This window comes from Dermacentor albipictus, chromosome 1 (assembly GCF_038994185.2).
Source record: "Dermacentor albipictus isolate Rhodes 1998 colony chromosome 1, USDA_Dalb.pri_finalv2, whole genome shotgun sequence".
NCBI classification, from domain to species: Eukaryota; Metazoa; Arthropoda; class Arachnida; order Ixodida; family Ixodidae; genus Dermacentor; species Dermacentor albipictus.
Window position 1 is genome coordinate 508,466,807 of NC_091821.1, and position 27,809 is coordinate 508,494,615.

General features: G+C 43.5%; 1 protein-coding gene across 1 annotated transcript in view; it reads right to left on the reverse strand.

Moving 5' to 3' along the window:
• Positions 1 to 1,749: 1,749 nt before the first annotated feature.
• The window catches only part of LOC135907594 (uncharacterized), a 258,333-nt gene continuing 232,273 nt past the window's right edge, over positions 1,750 to 27,809 (reverse strand). The window contains exon 12 of the mRNA XM_065439279.2: positions 1,750 to 2,097. Within this exon, the coding sequence (XP_065295351.1) occupies positions 1,908 to 2,097 (190 nt within the window). The 3' untranslated portion in view covers positions 1,750 to 1,907. The remainder of the gene's footprint in view (positions 2,098 to 27,809) is intronic.

Below are 27,809 nucleotides of genomic sequence, written 5' to 3' on the forward strand. Positions count from 1 at the left end.
TGCTATTTAATATTATGCTACTTTGCTATTACCTTACTGCTAATATTATATAAAAATTATCAAAATAATTTCCAATAGGACAAGGGCAATACTGGACTGGACTGCAAAATCGAAAAAATTATGCGCAGTTATCATACTGTAAAGATTCAAGCACGAAGCCGACTATAGGATGAGAGGGTATTTTTTTTGCCCATTGAACATGCGATCTGCTGAAACTCTGCAGATCAGGAAACAGGCGGGCTTCAGGAAGGGATTCCCTTCAATGGATCACATCCACGTCAATAATCAGGTTATCGAGAAATCCGCAGACTACAATAAGCCTCTCTATGTGGCTTTCCCAGATTACGAAAAAGCATTTGATTCAGTAAAGATACCAGCAGTCATAGAAGCATTGCGTAACCAAGGAGTACAGACCGCTTACGTAAATACCTTGGACAATATCTACAGCGATTCCACAGCTACCTTAATTCTACACAAGAAAAGTAGGAAGATACCTATAAATAAAGGAGTCAGACAAGGAAACACAATCTCTCCAATGCTATTAACTGCGTGCTTGGAAGAAATATTGAAGCTATTAAACTGGGAAGGTTAGGAGTAACGATCGATGGCTACTACCTCAGCAACCTTCGGTTTGCCGATGACATTGTTCTATTCCGCAACACTGCGGATCAGTTACAACAAATCATTGCGGACCTTAACAGAGAGAGTGTAAGAGTGGGGCTGAACATTAATATGCAGAAGACGAAGATAATGATGAATAACCGGGCAAGAGAACAAGAATTCAGGATCGCCAGTCAGCCTCTAGAGTTTGTGAAGGTGTACGTTTACCTTGGTCAACTAATCACATGGAACCATGACCATGAGAAGGAACTCCACCGAATAAGAATGGGTTGGTTCGCATAAGGCAGATATCGTGAGCTCTTGACTGGAAGCTTACCGTTATCATTGAAAAGGAAGCTATACAATCAGTGCATTTTACCAGTGATGACATATGGAGCAGAGACTTGGAGACTGAAAAAGAAGCTTGAGAACAAGTTATGGACTGTGCAAAGAGCAATGTAACGAAGAAGGCTAGGCATAACTTTAAAAAGCAGAAAGAGAGTGGTTTGCGTCAGAGAGCAGACGGGTATAGACGACATTCTAATTCACATGAAGAGAAAAAAATAACGCTGGGCAGGTGACGTAATGCGTAGAGCAGATAACCGTTGGACCACGCGACGAAGCTATGAAATTTGCGGGTGCTAGTTGGAATCGGCTGGCGCAGGACAGGGGTAATTGGAAATCGCGGGGAGAGGCCTTCGTCCTGCAGTGGATATAAAATAGACTGATGATGATGATGATGATGATGATTACAGAACACAAGAACATCTCTAACAGCCCATGTATTACCTTTCGAAGCTTTTAGTGTGACTAGATGCTGCGGAATACGCCTGCACAAGTCGTTGCCGCGAATTATCGATGGAATTTGCGTTCGCTCGTGATGCCCTCAATGTGCTTTTGGCCAGCCAATGTTTTGAGTTACATAGCAGTAAACTGTGTAACCTACCCAAGGTTTTCACGTACAGTTCACAAAGAAACTGGCAAAATCGAAAAAATTATGCGCAGTTATCATACTGTAAAGATTCAAGCGCGAAGCCGACTATAGGATGAGAGGGTATTTTTTTTTTGCCCATTGAACATGCGATCTGCTGAAACTCTGCTGATGCAGGAAGCCCTACTTATGGACAGAACGGTGGTCCTGCGGCAAAATATGTTTATTGGATTTGTATTTGAACTTTCGAGTCTGCCTTCGGCAAACCTGACGTATCCGTATTATTCTCGCAGCGGCTACTTGATAAAATACTTCTTAAAAATTCTTGTAACGTGACTACGTGCGTGATATGTCATGGGTGACTGCGTTTGAGCGGTCAGCCTGAGGCGCCCGTGTCAATATGACACTTTGCACTGGCGGGCCTGCAGTGCTGGCTGAAAAGATCCCGCAACACCGCGCCCGTGTTGGGATAGCCGTTGCTCTCGCTGTGTAGATCCTGGAGCAGCAGGCACAGCCTTCCATCATGTGTCCCCGTGTGGTTCACGTAATGCTGCAAAGCCGCTGACCTGCGGGATCACGAAAAATCGAAGGTTATTCCTCTTGCACAGAGAGGGAGGCCAAGGCAAGAGATGTTAAATGCCTGGCAGTTTCCCCTCTTCGTAGATTGTACAGCATGGTACAGAAATATATGAAAGAAAGCAACTCTTGAATGTATCAACATATCAAAGAAAGCATTTTTCTCTTGAGCGCACGGACTAAAACCATCACCTTCAGGTAGCCTGATTAGGCAGCAAAGTATACCTTCTTTCAGTTTCTGCACTCTTTTATGCTTTCCACCACATGTGTCTCTAACACTACAAGATCGGAATGTTAAAGGCCAGTGTTATAATATTTACAGATAGAAATTCTAGGACTGAACGCTCGCGTTCTTGTAATCTACGAAAGGCTCATTTTGGTTGACAAAAGCCATAAAGCGCACAGTGAAGTTTTGTGATGCTTAAGCTAGAACTAAAAGAAATTCTGCTGGTGCTATTGCATTCATCGTATTCCCATTGGAATCTGCCAGTGTGACTAGAGGTGACTGAATACATCCGCATAAGTCACTGTCGTAAATTATTGACGGAATTTCTGCCTGTTCTAGGTTCTACCAAAAAAAAAATAATTCCGAGAAAAACATTTCAGCTATACACTACAAAATTTAGTCGAAGTGTTGGACAAATTAAGGTTATTATTTTAGGAAACAAAGGAATATCGGCTAGATAGAAGCCCTGCTAAAAATAACCTATTTTCTCTTGAAGGGGTCGAGACATCAAAATTTTCGTTCATGCGTTTCTTCATTCAAACGTTACGTCATGCTTCAGGGAGCACGATACACACAGCGGGATTCATATATATCCGATAAATAATTTAATAATAGCATTATTATACCGATCGATTACGGTTTCGATTTCTGGGCTCCGGGGGATGGTATGACGTCACAGAGGAGGAAACGCAACATGGCTTGGTCACGTGGGCCACAAAAAATAGTGACGTAACACTATGCTGCGTCGTCTGCTCGCGCATACGCGTGCTCTGCCAGCTGAGGTCAACGACTGGCGATTCGAAGTGCATGTCGCAATTATTATAATTGTCGCGAAGAGCGACAACATCATCATCATCATCACCATCATCAGCCTGGTTGCGCCCACTGCAGGGCAAAGGCCTCTCCCATGCTTCTCCAACAACCCCGGTCATGTAATAATTGTGGCCATGCCATGCCTGCAAACTTCTTAATCTCATCCGCCCACCTAACTTTCTGCCGCCCCCTGCTACGCTTCGCTTCCCTTGGGATCCAGTCCGTAACCCTTAATTACCATCGGTTATCTTCCCTCCTCATTACATGTCCTGCCCATGCCCATTTCTTTTTCTTGATTTCAACTAAGATGTCATTAACTCGCGTTTGTTCCCTCACCCAATCTGCTCTTTTCTTATCCCTTAACGTTACACCTATCATTCTTCTTTCCATAGCTCGTTGTGTCGTCCTCAATTTGAGTAGAACCCTTTTCGTAAGCCTCCAGGTTTCTGCCCCGTAGGTGAGTACTGGTAAGACACAGCTATTATATACTTTCTCTTGAAGGATAGTGGCAACCTGCTGTTCATGATTTGGGAATGCCTGCCAAACGCACCCCAGCCCATTCTTATTCTTCTGGTTATTTCCGTCTCATGATCCGGATCCGCCGTCACTACCTGCCCTAAGTAGATGTATTCCTTTACGACTTCCAGTGCCTCGCTGCCTATTGTAAATTGCTGTTCTCTCCCGAGACTGTTAAGCATTACTTTAGTTTTCTGCAGATTAATTTTTAGACCTACTCTTCTGCTTTGCGTCTCCAGGTCAGTGAGCATGCATTGCAATTGGTCCCCTGAGTTACTAAGCAAGGCAATATCATCAGCGAATCGCAAGTTACTAAGGTATTCTCCATTAACTTTTATCTCCAATTCTTCCCAATCCAGGTCTCTGAATACCTCCTGTAAACACGCTGTGAATAGCATTGGAGATATCGTATCTCCCTGCCTGACGCCTTTCTTTATTGGAATTTTGTTGCTTGCTTTATGGAGGACTACGGTGGCTGTGGAGCCGCTATAGATATCTTCCAGTATTTTTACATATGGCTCATCTACACCCTGATTCCTTAATGCCTCCATGACTGCTGAGGTTTCGACTGAATCAAAAGCTTTCTCGTAATCAATGAAAGCTATATATAAGGGTTGGTTATATTCTGCACATTTCTCTACCACTTGATTGATAGTGTGAATATGGTCTATTGTTGAGTAGCCTTTACGGAATCCTGCCTGGTCCTTTGGTTGACAGAAGTCTAAGGTGTTCCTGATTCTATTTGCAATTACCTTAGTAAATACTTTGTAGGCAACCGACAGTAAGCTGATCGGTCTATAATTTTTCAAGTCTTTGGCGTCCCCTTTCTTATGGATTAGGATTATGTTAGCATTCTTCCATGATTCCGGTGCGCTCGAGGTCATGAGGCATTGCGTATACAGGGTGGCCAGTTTCTCCAGAACAATCTGTCCACCATCCTTCAACAAATCTGCTGTTACGTGATCCTCCCCAGCTGCCTTCCCCCTTTGCATATCTCCTAAGGCTTTCTTTACTTCTTCCGGCGTTACCTTCGGTATTTCGAATTCCTCTAGACTATTTTCTCTTCCATTATCGTCGTGGGTGCCACTGGTACTGTATAAATCTCTATAGAACTCCTCAGCCACTTGAACTATCTCATCGATATTCGTAATGATATTGCCGGCTTTGTCTCTTAACGCATACATCTGATTCTTGCCAATTCCTAGTTTCTTCTTAACTGTTTTTAGGCTTCCTACATTCCTGAGAGCATGTTCAATTCTATCCATATTATACTTCCTTATGTCAGCTGTCTTACGCTTGTTGATTAACTTCGAAACTTCTGCCAGTTCTATTCTAGCTGTAGGGTTAGATGCTTCCATACATTGGCGTTTCTTGATCAGATCTTTCGTCTCCTGCGATAGTTTGCTGGTATCCTGCCTAACGGAGTTACCACCGACTCCCATTGCACACTCCTTAATGATGCCCACAAGATTGTCGTTCATTGCTTCAACACTAAGGTCCTCTTCCTGAGTTAAAGCTGAATAGCTGTTCTGTAGCTTGATCTGGAATTGCTCTATTTTCCGTCTTACCGCTAACTCATTAATCGGCTTCTTATATACCAGTTTCTTCCGTTCCCTCCTCAGGTCTAGGCTAATTCGAGTTCTTACCATCCTGTGGTCACTGCAGCGCACCTTGCCGAGCACGTCCACATCTTGTATGATGCCAGGGTTAGCGCAGATATTGAATTCTATTTCATTTCTAGTCTCGCCGTTCGGGCTCTTCCACGTCCACTTTCGGCTATCCCGCTTGCGGAAGAAGGTATTCATTATCCTCATATTATTCTGTTCCGCAAACTCTACTAATAACTCTCCCCTGCTATTCCTAGTGCCTATGCCATATTCGCCCACTGCCTTGTCTCCAGCCTGCTTCTTGCCTACCTTGGCATTAAAGTCTCCCATTAGTATAGTGTATTTAGTTTTCACTCTACGCATCGCCGATTCCACGTCTTCATAGAAGCTTTCGACTTCCTGGTCCTCATGATTGGATGTATGGGCGTAGACCTGTACAATCTTCATTTTGTACCTCTTATTAACTTTCACAACAAGACCTACCACCCTCTCGTTAATGCTATAGAGTTCCTGTATGTTACCAGCTATATTCTTATTAACCAGGAATCCGACTCCTAGTTCTCTTCTCTCCGCTAAGCCCCGGTAGCACAGGAAGTGCCCGCTTTTCAACACTGTATATGCTTCTTTTGGCCTCCTAACTTCACTGAGCCCTATTATATCCCATTTACTGCCCTCTAATTCCTCCAATAGCACTGCTAGACTCGCTTCACTAGATAACGTTCTAGCGTTAAACGTTGCCAGGTTCATATTCCAATGGCGGCCTGCAAAACCGCCGTCGCACGGGGTCCCGCGAACGGCAAACGGCGTGCGGCGAGTTTCCGTGCCGGTAACGTGGACGGGCCCTCACATTGAGAAAGGCCAAGCGAACGAGAGACCGCTCCGAGCTGCCGTACTATGCGGCTGTGCTAGGAGAGAAACGGACTACTCGAACGCCACATATCCTGGTCCCTTTCGGAGTCGGCCGGCTAGTGTTACACTCGAACGTGTAAATGCCCGTCCGCACGGCAACTCGCCGCACGCAGTTTGCCGTTCGCGGGCCGCCGTGCGGCGTTTGTGTTGTCCACTTCTCTCCTCTTGTGTCCGTGTCTGCACGCCTTACCCCTTCTTTGCATTAAGAAAGGATTTCTATATGCCTGTAGCTCGGTCATAGTGGAGGTTATGCTCGGTCAGCTCGGCTCAGCAGGCTCCGTAATCGGCATTTCATCGCTACTCATCATACGTCCCGTTTTTGTGCTAGTGTGCTATGACATCAATATTTCCGTTCCTCTCTGTGACGTAGAAACTGCCGCGCTAGCGATGGGTCTCGACTACGAGAAGGAGCTTTTAATTACTTTTTGGAGCTGAATTAAAATTATTTTGAAATGTTTGCAGCATCCAATACCTCGTTCTAGTTGTCCTTGCATACGGAAGCAGCCTATAACATGCTTTTTATAGCCTCTAAATTTGGTGTCCCAACCCCTTTAATAAAGCTTTGAATCCTAGTTGTGGCATTCAACAACCGCATTTTGAACGTTCGGATATATCAATACGAAACCCGATAGCAATATTGTCCATAGAGGCAGAAAAAATGCTGTAAAATTTCAACACTTGTTTAAACTTTGCAGACACCTTATACGTTTACAAATTTTCGCTAATTGTGCTTCTTCTTGATGCAGTACGAGTGCCTAAAACTTTCGCTTTTCGACATGTACACGACTTATCGAGATGAAACATTCTAGCAGAATGCCTTTCCTAGCAAAATTGTGCCATAGAAATCCAATAGTCTGTTGGTTTATTGACAACAGTAGGCCTATTGCTTCTGTAGGTGTAGTGGTATGAAAAAGGCATTATTTCTATATGTGTATTACTCTTAGAGGTGTGTTGGGTCCGTTGGCCTATTGGTTCAATAGAATCCATCGGCAGGGGCAACCAAGCACCACAAATGCTAAAGCGATAGGAAGATTTACACAGGCATAAAGCTTAGAGTACTTTATTCGCATTCTGCTGGACGGCACTGATATCACACATGCAGGGCAATAATCACAGAAAAATCACATATATTGGCAGAAATATGACCGTTATTTCAGAATTGCACCTGAGTGCGGCAAAACTAGGTTGCGAAACTACTGATGCAAGCTAGAAGAGCTTCGGGTGTGTCCGCAGAGACATTTAAAAAGAAATGAATATTACATAGGTCGGCTACAAGCCACTGAAACTCTCAGTAGCACACTTTTAAGTGAAGCGTCGCTTCTTATCTCGTCACCCTGTCTACTTTCGTAAATTATATTACGCCAAGTCCCGTCAGCATGTTGCCTATCGTAACACGCAGTAAATCGATGCTCCAGGCTAAGTTTCGTATTAATATATAAGGCATTGAGCACATCTAATCCGGATCCATGGTGGTCAGGAAGAGTTTCGTGGGCCATGTCGACGTAGTCATTGGGCCTGAATCATGCGGGAAGGATTGGTGTGGCTGATACTTCCCGTTCTATTTGCTGTACGGAAACCGAAACAGTGCTTCTGTACGATTGTTAAGGGCAGATGGCAAAGGTGAATTGATGGGACAAACCCCAGCAAGCATTAAAGCGGAATAACAAGGGGAAAAGACTTCAATAAACTGAGGAACGAAGTGTCCAGTGCCAGCGCTTATTGTTCACGCGGTTACGTCTCAATAAGGCAATGAGCATTCCTTGGACGTTTACAACGAGGCAACTACCCCCCACCCAATTCATCAGCGCCTATCCAGAATTGGGCGCAGCGTTGACGGTGACTGTTTACGGGCTAACAAAAGACCCCTATACCTAAACATGACAGCCTGAGCTAATTGATGAAAAGACCCAAAGTCGAATGCCACCGTAGGAACACCTTCGACCTCGGATTCCAAGGTTGCTACGCCCTTACGCCATATGCGGGGTAGAAGGTGAAACATAGGAGGCGGATAACGCAGGCAGAGAACGCAGCACAAGCTAGCATGGACGCGCAGTTCGCGAAGTGTCAGAAACACGTGATGGCCCCGATGACGGCTCGTCTTGAACGAACTTGGCGGGAGTGGCGTTCTCGCATGCCGGCAGAAGATGGCAGTAGGCCACACGGCAGAAACGATCTAAACGTTTGCCAGGCCTACCTACAACAGCAGACTCATGCCTACGCGAAACTATAAGCATCCCACGGATGCGGTAACTCTCACGTTTACGTGCGTAAAATTTCTGCGTACGTGAAACTAAAACTATCTACTCGCTCCACTCGCACCGTCTATCCTCCGGAAGCGACATTCCTTCCCTGCGTTCTCCCGTACCGGAGCTCGAGGATCGCGTGACACGTACGCCACGGTCCCCGTCTTCGTTTTTTAACAGCGGAGCTGTTATAAGTAGAGCCTTTGCAATACGTGGTCCAGTGTCGCGCAGGAGGGCTGAGGAGAGTGTGCGCGCCAGGGGAGGCGGGTATACGAGCAGGTGTTTCGCCGACGTGCGCCCTTTCGCTCCATGGACTGCGCTCGACGCGAGCGGCCGCGGGAGCTCGCACAATTGCGGCAGGGCCGACGTCGCGAAAATTCCGAGCTTCGAGAGTTACAAGCGCAAGCAAACCGCCAGCTGAGGGAAGCCGCTACGGTCGAAGATTGAGAACGGGAAGCGCAAGTGAAACACTGGTGGAGGCAAGCCAACCCCGAAATTCAAGTGAATGCTACCCAATCAAGCGCCAGCAGAGGCAAGCTAACCACAAACTTCGAGAGTAGAAGGCCGAGCAGAGACGTCGACGCAGAGAGATTCCTTCCACGGTGGATGCCTATGAATGGTTCAAGAGAGAATTCCTCGACTGGGAGTGCAGCCAAAGCTGCAAGGTGTGTGAAAGACTGTGGTTTGAAGAGGACCTCACGCAGCTGAAGAGTGCGCGCAATCCGCAACCGTAGCTCGAATGTAGCAAGACGACAACACGACGAGACAAAAGACTCTCATTAAAATCGCGCTGAACACAAGTTCAGCCCTGAGAAAATGACTACCAGCTTTACTGTTTCCACAGCTTTCACTGCGTAGAGCTTGCTTTACATTTTGCCCTCGCTTTTTTCCTGCGCGGCGCACTTTCGCTCACGGTGTCGCGCGCGACCTGCTGCGTTTGACTCGTTCCGCGCAGCCGACGATTTTGCGATGGTGCACGAGAACACGTTACCAGCGCTAAAGTCAATGCCATACAAATCCTGCAGCAGAGACCAGCGGATGAGAGAGCATGATGGTGCGCTGCCACGCGGTAGAAAATGACAGTGTTTTGTTGTCTGCGCGACCGACTGGAAGACGCGGGAACAAGCAGACGAAACAGAAGTATATCTTTCTTGCTGCAGTGCGAAGTGAAACAAAATCCCGCAAGCATTCCGTTGGTGTGTGCCATTATTAAAGCGAAAGCTTTACTGGCCGCGAACTTGAGATGGCGCCGTGGCGGTGCTCCGAGGAGGCACATGACGTCAGAATGCGCGACTCGCCCCGGATATTTCTCTCTCGCTCGCTTCCTAGTCACTACTGCACATGCGCCACTAGTAGCACCTAAAACCCCTCAATTTTTCAAAAGTAGCGCCATTCTTAGATCTTTCCGCCACCCCGCTCACCCTGGCGCTTCCTCCTCCACGCCTCCTGTCGCCCTAGCCTCCTCCGCTCCCCTATTGGCCAATCTGTGTCACGTGGAAGGAGGCGCCGCGCTTTTCTATATTTTTTTTCTTTCCAGCGCGGAGCAGGCGCCGCGTTTTTGTATATTTTTTTCTTTCCAGCGCGCGCCGACCTCCATTGTTGGGCCTGCACTCTTAGAAGTGACAGAGTGCCGGGAACTCTTTTAGCGAGAGTAAACGCTTGTCCCATATTTCACTCTTTTTTCGAGAGTGCCAGGAACTCTCTGCTGCCTAGAGCAGGCATACTCTCTCGAACGGAGTACTGTCACTCTGGCTGTAGGAGAGTGACGAGCTCCTTCACAAGAGTGAAGTGGAGTTTCTGCAATGGAGTCTATGTGCTCTTTGCAAGAGTTGCAAAGCTCTTGCCACTGCAGAGTTGTGCTACTCCTTCAGAGAGTAGTACGATCCTATCTCGGCTAGAGTGTGTGAACTCCTTCGAAGAGTTGTCAGGAGGAATGCTACTCCCTAATAGAGTTTTCCCAATGCAATTTAGCTAGTGTATGATCTCCCTTTGAGAGTTGCACAACTCTCAGGATAAGCATTTCCCTACTCTCCAGAGGAATACTGCTACTCTGGGTACAGCATACCATTACTCCATAGTACAAAACGTGATTAAGCCTAAATGGCGGGCTTTTTTTTTTCAAATTACTAAAAGCATCCTACTACCCATGAACATAGTGAAGCTTTCCTGAAATTGCATCCCAGAAAGTGGTTTTCACATGAAGAGCACAAATTTTTGCCCCGTATGCCGTGTCATTTTTAAGGCAAGAGTTTTTCATGGAGCCTCAATGTTCATGTTCACTGCAGCTCATTGTGTTGATGGGCCCTTAAAGACAAAATGGGTGCATAGCACAGGGACATAAAGAACGAAGAACAACCAGCATGTTTATTTACAATTCACAGCGTACACACTTTGTACAGCGAAAAAGTACATGACAATTGCACGAGCACTTCTACGCAAACAAAAAGGAAGGACAGCACGTTTCAGCATGGCACTCCAAAACTTCATCAAAAATGACCATAAGTTTTGACCAGACAGCCACTGTTCAACCTTTCAATGCCTCCATAGTGTATTTTCTGCCCCTGGTGCCTCCATACCCATCAAGAAGGTGGACCGTGCTGCAAATTTCACTTATCCTGACATCGTTCCTATACTGCTTGACTTGAGTACAAACATCTTGTGGACCTGACAGTATCCCCAACACATTTCTTCGTCGCTTTGCCTTGTCAGCAGACTTGCCAGATGAGTGGAGATCAGCCCGAGTTGTGCTGATATTTAAAAAAGGTGGCCATCTATCATTACAATATCGCCACCCGATCTGCTTAACATTATCATGTTAAATTTATTGAACACACAGTGGCTCACAAATTGAAGTCTTGGAACACTAGATTTTAACAAATTGTCAACATGGCTGTTGAAAAGGCTTTTTTACAACTCAATTAAATATAGTTCACACCTTCAAAGTGTTGTTTTCACTGGCTTTACTTAACAAAAAAAAAACAGACGTTTCACCACCTATGCGAGTGTTTGTCGAAAGGGATGAACTTTGCAATCACACCGCGGTTTATTCCGAAACGTGATATTATAGTAGAAACGGAAGAATGTTTCCGTCACATGAAAGATAGTGCAGCTGTATGCCTTGCTCGTAGCCGCATTGTGAACATTTTGGCAAACGCCCAGACGCCTCAGTTTAATTTAACCACTAAGGAGCGCGCAGCGCTTCATGACTTGAAGTCTGACGCATCGGTCGTGGTCCTCGAAGCTGATAAGGGCGGAGGTATTGTAATAATGAACCGCAAGGACTATGATAGAAAAATGCAACTGCTTTTGGATGATCCTCTGCACTTTCAGAAGTTACAGCACGACCCCACTTCCACTTGCAAAAGGCAGTTGGTTGACTATTTGCGCAGCTTGAAAACGAAAGGAAGGGTCGACCAGTCGCTGTACCCTCGAGTCTTTTCGTCTGACGGAGCAACGCCGAGAGCCAAAAGTTCACAAAGACGGCTGCCCCCTACGCCCTATTGTTTCTTTTGTTGGGTCGCCGACATACAACTTGTCTAAGCTTCTGGTTGAAATGTAAAGCCGCTTGCGGAAGGGAGCACGTTCACGGTCAAGAATTCAAGAGTTTGTTACCGCGGTACGCCAGCAGCAGCTTCGGGACGACGATGTTATGGTATCCTACGATGTAGTGTCCTTGTTCACGAATGTGCCGATAGCATTGGCTACGGATATTATTGAGAAACGCCTGCAGGAGGACTACGTTAGAAAGCCGTACTTCCCCGACTGTTGACGACATCATGATTCTGCTTAGGTTCTGCTTGAAGCAAACTTATTTCTCATTTGCCGGTACCATATATCACGAGATAGAAGGCGTCCCGATGGGTAGTCCTGTTTCTGTAATCGTGGCTGATCTGTTAATGCAACACGTGGAAATGGCTGTGATGACGTACTTGCCCTTCCCTGTCAAAATGTACTGTCGCTATGTAGATGACGCCTTTGTGATTGTCGAAAAGAAAAACCTGCGTGCCATGCATGAGGCACTTAATGCCGTCCATCATGCCATTCAATTTACATGTGAGACGGAGAATAGTGGCAGCCTAGCCTTTCTAGACGTGCTGGTACGACGGAGCGAAGGTGGTTCGGTGGAGACAGCCGTATATCGCAAATCTTGCGATAGCGGGAGTGTGCCGAGTTTTGAATCTCACCACCCTATAGAAAGAACACAAAACTGCCGTGGCACGCACGCTCCTGTCTCGTTGCGATGCGCTCTCGTCAACACAAACTTTGAGGGAGCAAGAATTAACGAATGTTGCCACTCTTTTGCATAAACGGAGTTACCCTGAGCACTTTGTCAAGGATACGCAGCGCCGCATGCAAAAACCTCGCGAGAGCAAGGCCGACAGGCCAGCTTCCTTTGTGTGCATTCCGTATGTCCCGGTTTATCAGAAGCAGTGAGAAGGGCTTTACGGCCTTTAGGTGTTCGAACTGTGTTCAAACCCTCGTACACGTTGGGAAACGTGTTCCCGAAGCCAAAGAACCGCACACCTCTGGACGAACAAAGTGGTGTCGTCTACAAGGTCAACTGCTCGGACTGTGATGCCAGCTACATTGGCGAGACGGGGAGGCGACGTCGCACCCGTATCAAGGAACATTTAAGAGATGCTACGAAAGCCACCCATGCTACACGTGCCAAGACAGAATTGGTTGATCATTGTTTATCAAAGGGACACATGTTCGATTTTAACAATGTAACCACACTAGCACGGGAACACCGATGGGGCCCAAGAAAGTTCGTAGAATCATGGTTCATCCGCCATAATCAATCTTCATGTAACTCTAACCGTGGCCCCCTGCCGGATGTTTACGGCAGTTTCATAGATAAATAGGATGTATTTCTCATTTGTTGCCATTGTGTACTGACGATGCCACCCGCATAGGTGGCGAAACGTCTATGTTTTTTTGTTATTTTTCGTTAAGTAAAGCCAGTGAAAACAACACTTTGAAGCACGAGTTCCCCTGACTTTTGGAACATTTTCTCATAGTTCACACCATTGCAGCTTGTCTCGATGATAACAATAAATTGACATAATGCTTGTAGATTACAGTAAAGCGTTCGATACAGTTCCCCACTGTAAACTAATTACAAAGCTTAGGTTAATTGGCATACCAGAAGTAATTATGTCACAGATATCTGCTTATCTGAATAATTGCAATCAATACGTTCAAGTGGGAGAACAACACTCTGGCTGCCTTCCAATAACTTGTGGTATTCTGGAGGAACGAATACTTGGGCGACTCCTTTTTTCTCGTTTATATAGAAGATACTGACAATGTGGTTCATTCCCCACAGATTCGACTGTGTTTTACTTAGAGAAATCATCTGCAATAGTGACCAGCAAGACTTCAATACTAACTTGGGTAATTTAATGGTATAAGCAATGGGGGATGCTTCTTAATGCAAATAAATGTCTACGAACTGGTATCATCAACCTTACTGAAAGTAGCCAGCTATGAATACTTCAGTACAATGATAACAAGTAACTTATTTTGGAACATGCACATAAACAACATCTACTCTTCCACTTTCTGGAAGCTATGCCTTCTATGCCACAAGCTTAAAATTGCTCTATCTAGTGTTACGCTGCTCTCTACTCTCTTATTAGGCCAAAACTTGAGTACGCTTCCACAGTGTGGGACCCTCATACAAGAACAATTGAAAACCTGGAACGAATTCACAGAAAAGCAGTACAATTCATGGCCACTGACTCCACAATGCATTACTTACAGCTAACGGGATTGACCTATTAGAAATTCAATGAAAGAAATGTTGGCTAGTTTCACATCTACTAAATTACAAGCTAGCTGTAGATTCCCCAACATACTTATCCCACTTAATACCTATTCAGCACCACTACCCTCATTCTCCAACACCAATCTTCACAACTGACACATTTAACCTGCCGTGGTTGCTTAGTGGCTATGGTGTTGGGCTGCTAAGCACGAGGTCAGGCATCGAATTCCAGCCAAAGCGGGCACATTTCAATAGGGGCAAAATGCGAAAACACCCATGTACTTAGATTTAGGTGTGTGTTAAACAACCCTCGGTGGTCCAAATTTCCTGAATCCCGCACTACAACATGCCTCATAATCAGATTGTGGTTTTGGCACGTAAAAATCCATAATTTAATTTGACACACTTAGTTATTCTTTCTACAAACAATGGCTGCCTGGAACCAACTAACTCGAGCATTTGCCCAGTCTGTGTGACAAACTTTTTTGCGTGCATTTGTACAAATAATCTTGTTCTGTGTACCTTGCTTGAACTTCTTGTATGCAGTATTTTATAAATAAATACTGTGATACAAATTTCGACTAGTGGCATCAAAAAGCCTGGCTAATGACTATTTCCAGGTATTGCATCCATTCAACTATGTCCCAATGACATGATCATAATGAGCTCAACAGGACCTGCAATGATAAGGTCTAGGACAAAAGTTTGTTACACGCCCAGCCAGTCTCTTACGATTACGACCTTAGAAACAGACTGCCTGGGCAAGATGCTGAACAAAGCACATTGTAAAACTACAAATTAAAAAAAATGAATAAAAACTCCTTTATACACTGTCAATGGCAGTTGCCATCTTGACAACACATGCCAAAAGGGCACTAGGCTGCATGCCCATCAAGGTTTCCAGCAGCAAAAAAGTCCGCTTTGCTTTTTGTGCATACTGGACAATAAATGCCCAATATACAGTAAGAAGCAAAGCGAACCCATCTGCTATGTCGATGGCTGTTAATGTTACTAAAAAGGTGGCGGAAGTCTCGGGCTTCTCGCCGGAATAAAAAAGGTGTGGGTGCGCAGAGGTGGCTCCTGGCACCTGCAGGTAGAAGCAAAACAAAAAGCGTAACTAACTCACAGCACAAGAAGTTCTCTTTTCACATGAATCATATTCAGGTAAAGAAGAGCAAGACTAATGGATCAATATGTGCATAGATATATTTCTGCTACACCTAAAGCTGGCAATAAGAAAACTGGTAATAAGTAAATACATCGTAAAGACAATGTCTCTCGGAAGTACAAGTCTAAAAACACTACATTTACTTTAAAGAGCCCTCAATTGTATGCATATATGATATAGTAAATGTTAGAAGAAGCCAACAAACACCGACACCAAGGACGACAACATAGGGGAAACTACTCGTGTTTAAAAAATGAAATAAAGAAACGAATGAATGGAAAAAAGTGGATGAAAAAAAACTTGCTGCAGGTGGGAAATGATTCCACAACCTTTCATCCACATTATTTTCCATTAATTTACCATTTCTTTTATTAAGCACAAGTAATTTCCCTTATGTTGTCCTTGGCGTAAGTGTTTGTTGGTTTCGTAAGATATGACTAATAAAAATCAGGCCCCTCGGTTAACCCCCTTCTTCCCATATATTAAGTGTTAGAGAAGACAAAAATGCAACTCGTGGAAAATGTGGCATGCAACCTTAGACTTCCTTGCACGAATCCGGTGTGTGCGCTGACAGAAGTCATTAGTATCAGTACGGATATAGGCAACCATCAGGTGAAGTGCATCCCTGCACCTTTCCCCATGAGCTTCTCGCTAATTTGGAATGAAGCAATCTGCACACTAGAACTCGCCAGCCAATCAGCTTCTTAAGCCACACATGCGTCATATGAATACATCAATCGAAGCAAGGCCCATCACAGTTGAACTAAGCCGACAGACCTAGTGTGGCTGCGATATTTCACGACCACTGTGAACTCGAAAAGTGACTGGGCAACAGCCACACCATAATTTGCACACCATATGCTTCACCCACTTGTTCCTAGAGCCTACCACCACCAGCACCACATCAAGCAGCCTCGTTGCACTTGACCAAAATATTTGAGATATTACCATATTTACTTGATTCTAATGCACACCCGTTTTCCGCGACCAAAAGAAGTGGTTTAATGCGCACCTCATTCCTTCATACAGAAATGCATCTTTCTCTCATTTAGAAGAAAGAATTTACTCCCAATGCACTAAAGTTCAGATAAATAAAAAAGGTTGCAGTTTCGCCCGAAAGGCTTGTATCTATTACAATAGAAAATTAGTAGACAGCCATATAAGAAGTAGTAATAGTAGGTTTATAAGCTGTATAAACTTTTAAACATTTGTTTCCTAGCTAAATTAACGGGCATGGCATCGCATGCGCACAAGCAAACATGAACACGTCTCACTCAATGACCGCGGAAACTTTATCAAAACGCTGGAGCGTGGTAGTGCGTTAGCAGGAGCGAGGAGACTGACCTTTGTGTGCACCCTCGCTTTAATGCGAAATAAATGAGAACATAGCACGTTGCTTAGACTCTTGTCTCTATCGCAGATCGCTTTTAAGATAGGGGCCACGCGGCCATGCCGTGTGTACACTCCTAAACAAACGTACACCCCTTGGGGTGTATATTTGCCACACAACAATAAGCGTTGTCTATCTTTCTTGCATTTTTCTTTAAAATGCTTCGCTTGCTACCTTCCTGTCGAGACTGCTGTGTCATGCTGATAACGTGCATGCTGTTCATAACTTTGAAGTACTGGGCTCGCAGCATTAAAAAAAGGAAATGCAGACAAGACAGATGACGATTATCGTTGTGTGGCAAATGTACACATGTACATTTGTTTAGGAGTGTAGCAGCAGCCGGTGTATAACACCTCTCCTGTTTGCGTCAGTCCCGCAAGCAAGTTTCGTGAACTCTGAACGCTCGTGATGCGGCCCGATTTCCGTTTGATTCCGATTGACGCGCGATTGCTTTATTTTTAATTGCGGCATCGTGATAAACTCGGCATGTCTTTGCAGTCGGCACTTCCATACTGATAGAGCAAACGCAGAAAACGGGAAGACGGACAGTACACTAACCTAAACCAAAGGAAGCACTGCCTAAGCCCACATACTGCACCACATGGAGGAAGCTACGGCAGCTAGGCTAGAAAAGCATACGAGGCAGCCACTTTGAAATGCCGATGGTGATACGGTAAAGCAGAGTTAGGGTCGTATTCGATTCTATCGCGCACGCAATTTTTGACCCGTTTTATCGGAAAAAAAAGTGCACTTTAGATTCTAGTTAATATGGTAGATGTTCAATAGTTGACGCGCAGCCCGCATGAACAGGTGCTAATAGTGCTGTGGAGTCTAACAAAAATATCAATGTTCAGGTTACAATATACCACTGGCCATGTTGCCAATGCCTCCCAATCTGAGCCATTCAGTTGTAAAGGCAGCACGTGCAGTGTGTCCAGCACTTCAAAAAACGCTTATTTTTCAACCAATTTAATGAAATTTGCAGTTAATGCATTTATGAGCCAATTTCAAAAATGCAATTATTTTGTTTCTGTGATATGCAAAACAGGATGTTTTTGTGGAGCTTAATTAGCTAAGTAACAGCAACTTGCATGGTAACATACAGCACACGGAATCTAGTGTTCGTAGTGTGTTGTAAGCTGTAAACCGTTCTTTTTGGCCATTTTGAAACAGAGTTATAGGTTGCCAAACTTAGTCATCAAAAATGTCCAAGTTGATATTTTATATCGAAGTGGGCATTTTTATGAGTAAGTTTGACAACCTATAACCTTGCTTCAAAATGGCCGAAAACAACTATTTATAGCTTCAGATACACTATGAACACTCACAATTGTATCCGTGTGCTGTACATTACCGTGCAAGTTGCTGTTAATTAGCTAATTAGGATCCAAACAAAACACATCCTGTTTTCGATATCAAAAAATACTTGTAGAAAAAAAGATATTGCATTTTTGAAAGCAGCTCGTAAAATGCATTACCTGTGTAAATTTCATTTAAACTGTCTGAAAATTAGGTTTTTTCAAGTGCCGCGTCCCCCCTTAAGTAGCGACATAGTCCCGAGTGGTTTCCAGTAGTTTCCAGTGGCGCCAACTTAGTCCGCTATGTCTGCGCCAGTAGCAATTAAATAAGGGAAGTGCCAGACGGTTGGCTTGCACAGAATCCTGCAAACCTTTGGCTTTGCTGCACAGCTAACTCCTGCTGTTTGCCAGGTGATGAAGATTCGTACATGCATTGACTGTACTTTTGTTGATTTGTAGTGACATGACTGTACTCTAGGTACGGACTGAACAGATTGCAGGCAAGCACTTGTGCATGCAGAAATGCTTTGACAAACTTGAGCAGTATTCTTGGACTATCAACGTTGCTTTCACTGCTGCTATTACTAGCATTCTTGTACAAGACTGAGAAACATTTCCCACAGAGGCTACTTATATATGGTGCAATAAAAGTAGTATGCATACCAGTGGCGAAAGAATCGCAGTGGGGTCTTCCTTCAAGAGCCGTGGAAGGCTTGTCAGCACAGCCACTGCATATGAATCTGAGGAAAGTGCATGAGAGAAATGACGATGTTGAGCAGCTGCAAACAAATTATGCATGAAGCAAGATAATGCAAGGATAGCACAGAATAATTGCGATGGCAATACAATCAGCAATTCCTATTAGTGAGCAAATAAGTATGTGGTAGTTGTAGCCAAAGTGAGCACATTTGTTAAAGGGGCCCTAAAACACCATTGAAACTTGGTAAATAAATAGCAATGCACAATTGAACACCTCAGCCAAAGACGTGTGTCACTCATTTTCACATGGCACGAAATCTGCGATATTCCTCTAATAATAACCTGTGCTTTCATGCAGATTGTTAAATTTTCGCTATACTTTGGCCACCGATAGATTGACACAGGGGCTTTCTGCTAGTGGCCAGATTTCTTAATAATTTGTTATTTTATAGAAAAAAAAATAGTGCTGAATTACAAAATTATACTAGCCCAAAAGCACAATTCCGTTTAAGCTATGCTGCATCCGACATAGTGCAACATCCTGTCACCACTCATATTTTGCTGGCTGCCAATTTTACATGAAATTTGTGTGCTCCAGTGCGCTTTTATGTCAGGGAATCTTCTGAAAGTATTTGGAATCATTTGAACACAGGCCAAGATGTGACTGGTTTACTTTGAATCATTGGTTCACTTTGAGGTTTACAACTTACTGCTGTCGTGAAGATTCTCAACAGAAAATGTGGAGCATTTCTGCACAAGGTTGAGAATCCTATCGCCTCTGCTTTCGATGAGCTTCCCTATAAAGGCTTTGGCAGAAGTTGCCGTGAGCCGTTGAAACTCATTGTGGAGCTGGAAAAATGAAGAAGATACACAGTGCAGACGTCAATGATAGTTGATCAGGTCAGTTCTTGAATACAGATGGCCCTAAATATAATACTAATGTCAAGAGTAGGCAACATGAACATAAAGCAGCTTGAAGTACAATGAACAACACACTGTAGTACTTGGGATTACCACACACCTGAAGTTCTTCAGTATGCAATATGGCATTACTGGGGTTGTATACATGATACATTCCCAATAATTAGCAGCCGACTGCACTTTCTATGTTTTGAAGTCCCTGTAAGCAACCCTAACTAACAATACAGTGTTGCAGGAGAGCACGAATGTTGTCTATAGATCTGCACCTACAAGATTACCAGTATTAATTCAACTGTATTCTGTTCAGCAGCACGAAGCTCTAGAAAAAAGCTTTAAACATGACTAATAATGCTGATATCACCATAAGGATAGCATGCACATAAGGGACAACTGCGGCCTGCAACTTCACCAAATGACTAAGAAATCTGAAGATGATAAGCACCATAAAACTTCAGTAGTTAATTTACTGGCAGTTCTAACTTCCCGCTGCAGTTGAAGAAAGCACAGTAAGCTTCAGTCTAGCTACATGCATTTTTCTTGAGCAACAAATGCATTTCTAGTAGGGTCAATCTATACCAAATGCCCCTGACACTGCATTCATCGATCATCTCCAGAACCGGCAAGAGAAAAAACTGTGCTCACAAACTTTACCAAGAACCACAACTTAGCTGAATTGTGCAAGATGCCCTGCATAATTTCATGTTAACATGCAAGCCGCCCTTCACTTGGTTTTATTTACATTTGCACAGAAAAGTAGAATTTATGGTGTGACCCTCTGCTGCCCTTTGCTTGCAGTATGACACAGTGGTGGCATTCGTTTTTCAATGAAAGCAAGCTGAATTATTTATTGAAAACGAAAAAGATTTCCTACTTGAATAACAGTGCAGAATCTCAACAGACAGACAAGAACTTCTTAAACCTCTGCCACGACAAAAATTATATTAGTATGGTAGCAGAGTGGAAATTTCTTGCGACATTTGATGGTAAAAGTGCTTTTGACTTCATAGGAGATACAGTGAAGTATCTGGCAGCCGAATCAAAATTTTCGGAGCTATTCCACGACAAAACAGTGACACCACTTTCGCTATCAGAATGGTTCAATCATGACTTCAATGGTGCCACAGTCCTGTCAGTCACGTGACAAGGGTGAAAAAAAACATCAGAGCCGAACTATGTTAGAGGGCCATAAGTAGCTACTGAGGGGACAGAACAATTTCAGTTTTTACCTACATCACTGTCAACTTTCCCCTTAGGCTTACGTGATATGCTATGACCAGGAAAGCAAAAATCTCCATAAGCACTGTGGTTAAAATGGAACAATCACCACGATTACAAAAATATGACCTATCTTGGCACTTCATTTTAGTGAAAAGTGATGACCCAAGTGCCAAGAGCAGCTCTCCTGTGCTTTGTTATGTGTGGCAGCAAAGCAACAATAACAAGAGACCATGAAGCATGCTTGCAAGCATGTTGCACAAAACCCAAAAATCCACATTTGCACTACCTGAAGGTTCTTAACATGCATCTAAATCTAAGTGCACAAATATTCATGCGTTTCGCCCCTATTGTCTTTCTGCTCGCTTTGAAAAAATATGCAGGATTAATTGACAGATGAACTATCATGACCACCCAATTCTATATTTTAACCTAGACTACTACAGTGCAATATTATTGTGCATTTAATTTGCGTTTTTCTGGAATTGATTATTTCTTCCCTGAAAAAACATTTAAGTTCCAAGGTGAGAAAGTGTGCATTCATGTCAAGTATTATATAAATGGTGGATGCATAAGATTAAACAGGACTTTTCCCACTGTAGAATCAGCAACAAAGTTCTGGTGGTTTCAGATACAAATAGCTACACCTTGTGCTTTCGTAACAGTGTTAGATGTAAAAAAAAGTCACCGAAGAAAGATTAGCAATGTACAGACGCAGCCAATCCAGACAGGAACATGGAACCTGTGGCATCCCTTCACAGAGTGCTGCACAAGCGGCACCTCATGAAGTCATGTGGCGCAGGCACAAAGTGATTCGCAAAGTGACTGGCACTTCGCGAGACTTCGCAATGTGCCAGTCGAGGCACTTGTTCCTGCTAGCAGTGGCCACGCCTGTACATGGCAACAATAAGAAACAATATTCCTACAGTACATAATAAGTGCTTCAGCAAGGTAGTGCATGAAACCTATATTTATGTTTTTTTTAACTATAAGTGGTAGTTTTACCTCAGAAAATTCAATCATGACGAACAGAACTTTTACGGTCAATGTGATGATGATGATGCAATTAACTGCTAGAAATGAGAGAAATCTGAGATGGCTGACTAAAATGTCCAATACTGCTGGCATAAAATTTTGACTCAATATGCAACAATGGCAGTAGATTGCGGATATTTAGAACACTTGGAATCACCTTTGCAAAGAAATAAATTATTCTATTCAAATGCTGGCATTAGAATTAAATTGCAAGTGACCAGCTACACATTTTTATCTCAATATGATGCACAGAAATGTGTAAGCATGGCCAGGAATGCAAAACACAATGTAAAGAAATACATGTAAGATTAATACCTATATAAAAGACAATGCAATCTGAGCACTTGCCTCTCGCTCAACCCTCAGTGCTGGGTAAAGCTCAAGCAGCTGCTCAAGTGGTGGCTTGGATACTTCAATCAAGCTCCTTCGGCTGCGAAAGGTTTTCACCATGGATTCTTCAACCTTTTCAAGGCTGCCACCTGCCTTGCGCAGCTCCCGTTTCATTATCTCAATGTGGGAATTCAGACTTCTCTCATCTTCGCCTTCATCAAAGGCGGCATTCCAAAATGCTGCCTGGAAATTACAAAATAATAAGCATTGTCCACACATGTGCACCCAAGGCATACATAAGTAGCAAAACTGAACAGATAATGGTACACAGTTAAGCAGTGGCTGTGAATGCAAATGTTACAGGTCTAAAACGACATTAGTGGAAAATGAAGCATATGTTTTGCAATGTGCAATGCACTGTTAATCCTAGATTCTGTACACTAAAGTAAGCTTAAAAATACATTTCTGAATCGGAAAAAAAGGCTCCTTGAGATTGAAGTCCAGATTAGAAGATATCAAGTTTCGATGTGCTGCCAAACTTTCATAGAAAATGTAAGCAAATAATCCAGTCGGATTTAATGCCCAAAGTGCAGCACAAAATTGCACAATTACCAGAGGGCAAAAAGTGTGAAGTTAAATGGGAGTTAAGCAAACAGGACACTGGTATGAATGAGTCACCTTTCTGATGCAAGGTTTCGCAGCATTTGTGCTGCCATGTGCCTCACTAATGGCAGCTTTTCGTTTTTTGGCTTTCAGCCGATTGGCATCGAGCTCTGCGATTCCCGAGGGCAGCTTCTTCCTCATATTCTTGGCTTTGAATTTGAGGGCTGTCTGCCATGTGAACTGAAACATTGTAAGCACCATAAATGAGATGAATACTCAGAATTTTTTTTACTGAATGCACACTATCTGTACTACCAAAAAATACTATGAATGGCCAGCAGATCGTACAGATTGTCCTTCAGCACAAAAGGTACACGGCAGAAAAATTAAAAGTCAAGCTAGATTGAAAGATTAGGCTTCTGTAATAGCAAATTCATTTGCAGCAACAGAGCTTTTGTAAGCGAGAAAATTACTAAAATGGAAAGTTGGAGTGGCTCCACCTAAGTATTTTGGACAAATGTGCTTCTAATGTGACATCAGTACTGGCTGATTCAAAGACTGGTATAAAGAGAGGTAGCATGGCAATCACATCAACTCATACATTTTGACAAGGGCGATTCAAATTGTGTACCAGCCGCAGGAACTTCGGTGGCAATTTCCTATGCATCAAAGTAATATATTGGCATGTAGCAAACAACGACATACATTAGATAAATAATATAACCTGGTTTAACATTTCATTGTAGTGTTCTCCCTTAAATGATTCATTAAGGAAGAATACTACAAAACTAGTTTCATTAATTTTTAAAGGAGAGGTTTTCCCTATGTGTATATTGTGGTATAAAGCTGCTTCTGTCAATTTGACTAGCAGTAGCCATTTCTGCAGTTGGCATGTTTCAAGTGCGAAAAAAAACGACAAAAAAAAAGAGTGATCACAGAAAAAGTCACGCAAGGAATACAATGCCTTAAGACATCTGCAACCGACGTAATGGAGAGGACGTACAGTCTATTTTTTTAACATTTCATGTGCCAAATCAGTATTCGATAACTGTGCCTTGGGCCACACGAAAGGTGTAAAATTACAACCATTTAATCAGCTCTTTCAATTGTGCAGAATTAAGAACATCTATGCTAAGCAATATGACACTGTGCATTATATCAGGTTTTCTTTTTCATATGACAACCTCCACTGGCAAGCCCTGCGATAACACGGTAGTACCAGGAATACTGAACTGCAGGGAAAAAATTATGCATAAGAACAGCTCAGTAGCAGCACATTGGACGCTTCACCAAATAAAAATGCAACGAATTAAGGACTAAAAGTATTTGTAATATCCATGGCTATGCCCACTCCACTGATATTCAGGTTGATGATAATGTATTTAAGGGCGGAGTTTGCGTAGCGCAACAAAGTAGGAAAGGAAGGACAGAGACCAGTAAAGAGCCCAAACTTCCAACTGATCTTTATTTGCGGACGAGCTTAATATACAGGGTGTTTCAGCGAACACTCAAAATTTTTTAAAGGTTGGCTTTGGCAGATAGCGCAATTCTAATATATGAGCCGGTCTACTTGAAGCAGTGGCTACTAGCACAAAAAATTGAAATGTAAAATAGAATAATTAACGAGACTTCACTAATTAGCTTGTGAGCTAATGATCTTATGATCCCTATTGCAATTTACAAATTGTAGCTGTGAACTTCGCAAGGTGAATCCACTTGGAACGAATTGTCAGGATACCAGTTTCGAGATGTAAATTCCCAAACTATGCAGAGAAATGCATTGGTGTCCCAGTTACTTGTGTGCTTCAGTGCATGAAATGATGTTTTGTTAACAAATGAACTGGAACGCCAATGCATTTCTCTGCATAGTTTGGGAATCTTGAAAACTCGTGTCATCTTGAAAATTCGTTCCAAGTGAATCCGCCTTGTGAACTCCACGGCTATAATTGGTAAATTGCAATATGGGCCACAAGGTAATCAGTTCAGTTAATTAGCGATTTTTGTGATATTGCATTTCATTTTTTTTTCAAGTATTGTCTGCCGCTTCGAGTAGACCAGCTCATGAACTAGAACTGCGATATCTGCCACAGGCAACTGTTAACGATTTTTGAAAGTGTTCGCTGAAACACCCTGTATATGCGCGGCAAACAGGAAAATCCACAGAAAAGGGCGATATGTAGAACCTGCACATCACTGATAAGTTAAATCAGATCACGTGCCCACGATTGCCGTGCACTCGGCTAGGTAATCTCTCTCAGGTCGTGACAGAGCAATGGAAGGGGTGCTTACGCAGCGGTCACCTAGATTGTGAATGTACTCCATTTCTATTACTCCTCTAGTTAACTGCGACCAGTGCCTTGCCAATACCACGCGCTGATGAAGGAGGGGGGTGCACTTGCAATCCCGGAAATGAATGCCAAGATGCCTCTGCACCGTATTGTGCATATTGTTTTGATGCACGCGGAAGCGGTCGTTGAGGCATCTGCCAGTTCGGCCAACATAAGTCTTGCCACACTTCGTTGGGATTGAGTAAACGACCGCTTCTACGTATGGGACGAAACCAGACTAGTGCGTGATGAAGCGGGAAGAAAAATGAGTGCGTGGTGAGTCATCGACTCGCTTGCAAAGCTTCTGTAGTTTCACTGGGGCCAAGAAAACCATGCACACTCTACCGCCCTGGCCAATGTTCTTTAACCTGTTCGAAGTGCTGCGCACATACAGCAGAACAACGGGCCGGCTCTCCTCAACGATGTCACGTTTCTCGGGCTTATGTCCTCATTGCACGACTTTGAGCAACTTTTCAGCCACCAAATAAAGCAAGTGTACTGGATAATCTGCTTCTACCAGGTGCTTCGCCTGTTAAGTGAAACTATTTAGCATTGGTGCGGGGGCAAGATTTCTTGAGGGCATTGGCATAGCAAAGGTTAGTGATGCTCCTCTTTGAGTGGGCCGAGCTGAAAGGCAGAGAGGTGGTTTACCACTTCTTGGTACGTACATCCAGCAAACTTATGTAGGCGTGAATAAAAGCTTCAAATCAAGAAATTGAAGGGTGTTTGAATTGGGTAATTCAAACGTGAGAACAAGCGGCGGGAAGTTAGCGCTCTTTACTCGTCTGTCCTTCCTTTCCTACTTTCTCGCTCTACGAAAACTCCCCCATTATTAACCACGACCAACTCGCCCAAACCTCTACCCTAATATGTATTTAAGGTTATGGTTTCAGCTTTGCTAGCGAGGCAGCATGGACGAAATGAGGCTCTCTCTTCTATGCTCTCTTTGGCACAGACTGCACACTTTTCTGCTACAATGTCATTTTGGAACAGAATGACAGAGACCTGCTCTTTGCACTGTTGTTCCTCCTTTGCCGCTATCCTTTGCTCAATATAGAATCTTTTCGAACAATGCATGCTGCTATAGCATTACCACTGTCCAGGTCATTGTCACGCTGTCATCTCCCAAGCTCCTATGCGTACATATGCAACTTTTAGCAGTGCCACAGACAAAATGTTCAAGTACTCACGTGGCCTTCCCCACATACATCTTTCAGCTGTGGGAACTTGTAGACAAGCTCCCTGGCAGCAACTGAATATAGATGGCCTGGGTAGCTGAATATATTGGAAAAAAATGGCACGCATTGTCACACTAGCAATACACTGAGTGAGAATAATAAAGGCAAGCGGGTTCAAATGAAGGTGGACAAAAGAAAATTCTGGCAGAACCAACCACACCTAAATGTCTATGTTAACGTGATTAGTATTGAAGAAATGCATGATTGGCATTTAAGTGACACACCATATTGCCACCGCCAAAATGCATCATTTATAAGGTGTCTATGCAGTCGGCCTCATGCATCTCTCTGGACAAGGTGCGCCAGTTAACACTGCTACAGCAAAGTCTGCATGTGGCGCATGTGTGAATGTATATTCAGGCATAGCATGCACATTCAGGTGTGGATTCAGGGTTAGATTCTGTCAAGCACTGGAGAAATTGTAAATAGTTTTTTTTCGCCACTGAAGAGCATCACCAGCCAGTGTCACATACTCAGTGACCCAAGTTTGCCTGACGATCGGCTTCAACCTCTTAGCACGGCAGCACAATGCTTTACCGATTAGACCATGGACGACCCACTGACCCAAGTTGGCATGAATGAGCTTAGAAAGACAGATATACCAAAAACTGGCCGAAATTCCCAAAAGAGTGCTAATCACAATAAAAAGTTGGTGCAAGTGGGATCTCCCAAATGTGGGAAAATTACTTTTCATCCAATTTCATTTACTTTCACTTTATTATTTGTATGTTTCAAGTAAAAAGAAACTTAACATCCTGTATCTACATGGCCCAATTGTCTCTTCACTTCATATGTTTAGAGAAATACAACAAACACAGTACACCTATGTAGCCAAGCCAAACACCGGTAGAATAGACAGTTTGCAGCATGTTGCAACACCATTTATCAAAGGTTACTCTTCATAGATCTCTAATTTTGAACACAACACATGCTAACTTCAATGTTGGCAATTCGGCAATGTTAAAATGCTTGACCTAGAAATGTGCTGTGCTACATAAGTCCTGCAATATAGTATACAGCAAAAGATTGGAGCTTATCAGTAATCTTTGCTTTGTAGGCAAAACTGCTGAGAGGACAGTCATGTCAACATTCGAATAAACAGCCTGTGTAAATACAAGTGGTTCATTGACACTTCTACGGACATGTTACCCTATACTACTGGCAGATTGCCTTTGTCCCTGACGCACAATTTGCCTCTAGGGAAGCAGTCATCATAATATGTTTGAATTGTTTATGGAAAGATAGAAATTCAAATCTCTGCCTGCCCTTTCTGCAGAGTGCTAGCATTAACTGCATTAACTACTTGGAAGAACACTGTATAAAAAATGACCTCTGCTATGGCATTCACTAGCTCATTACGTCAGTAAGTAATGACAATTACACGTCTCAATGCC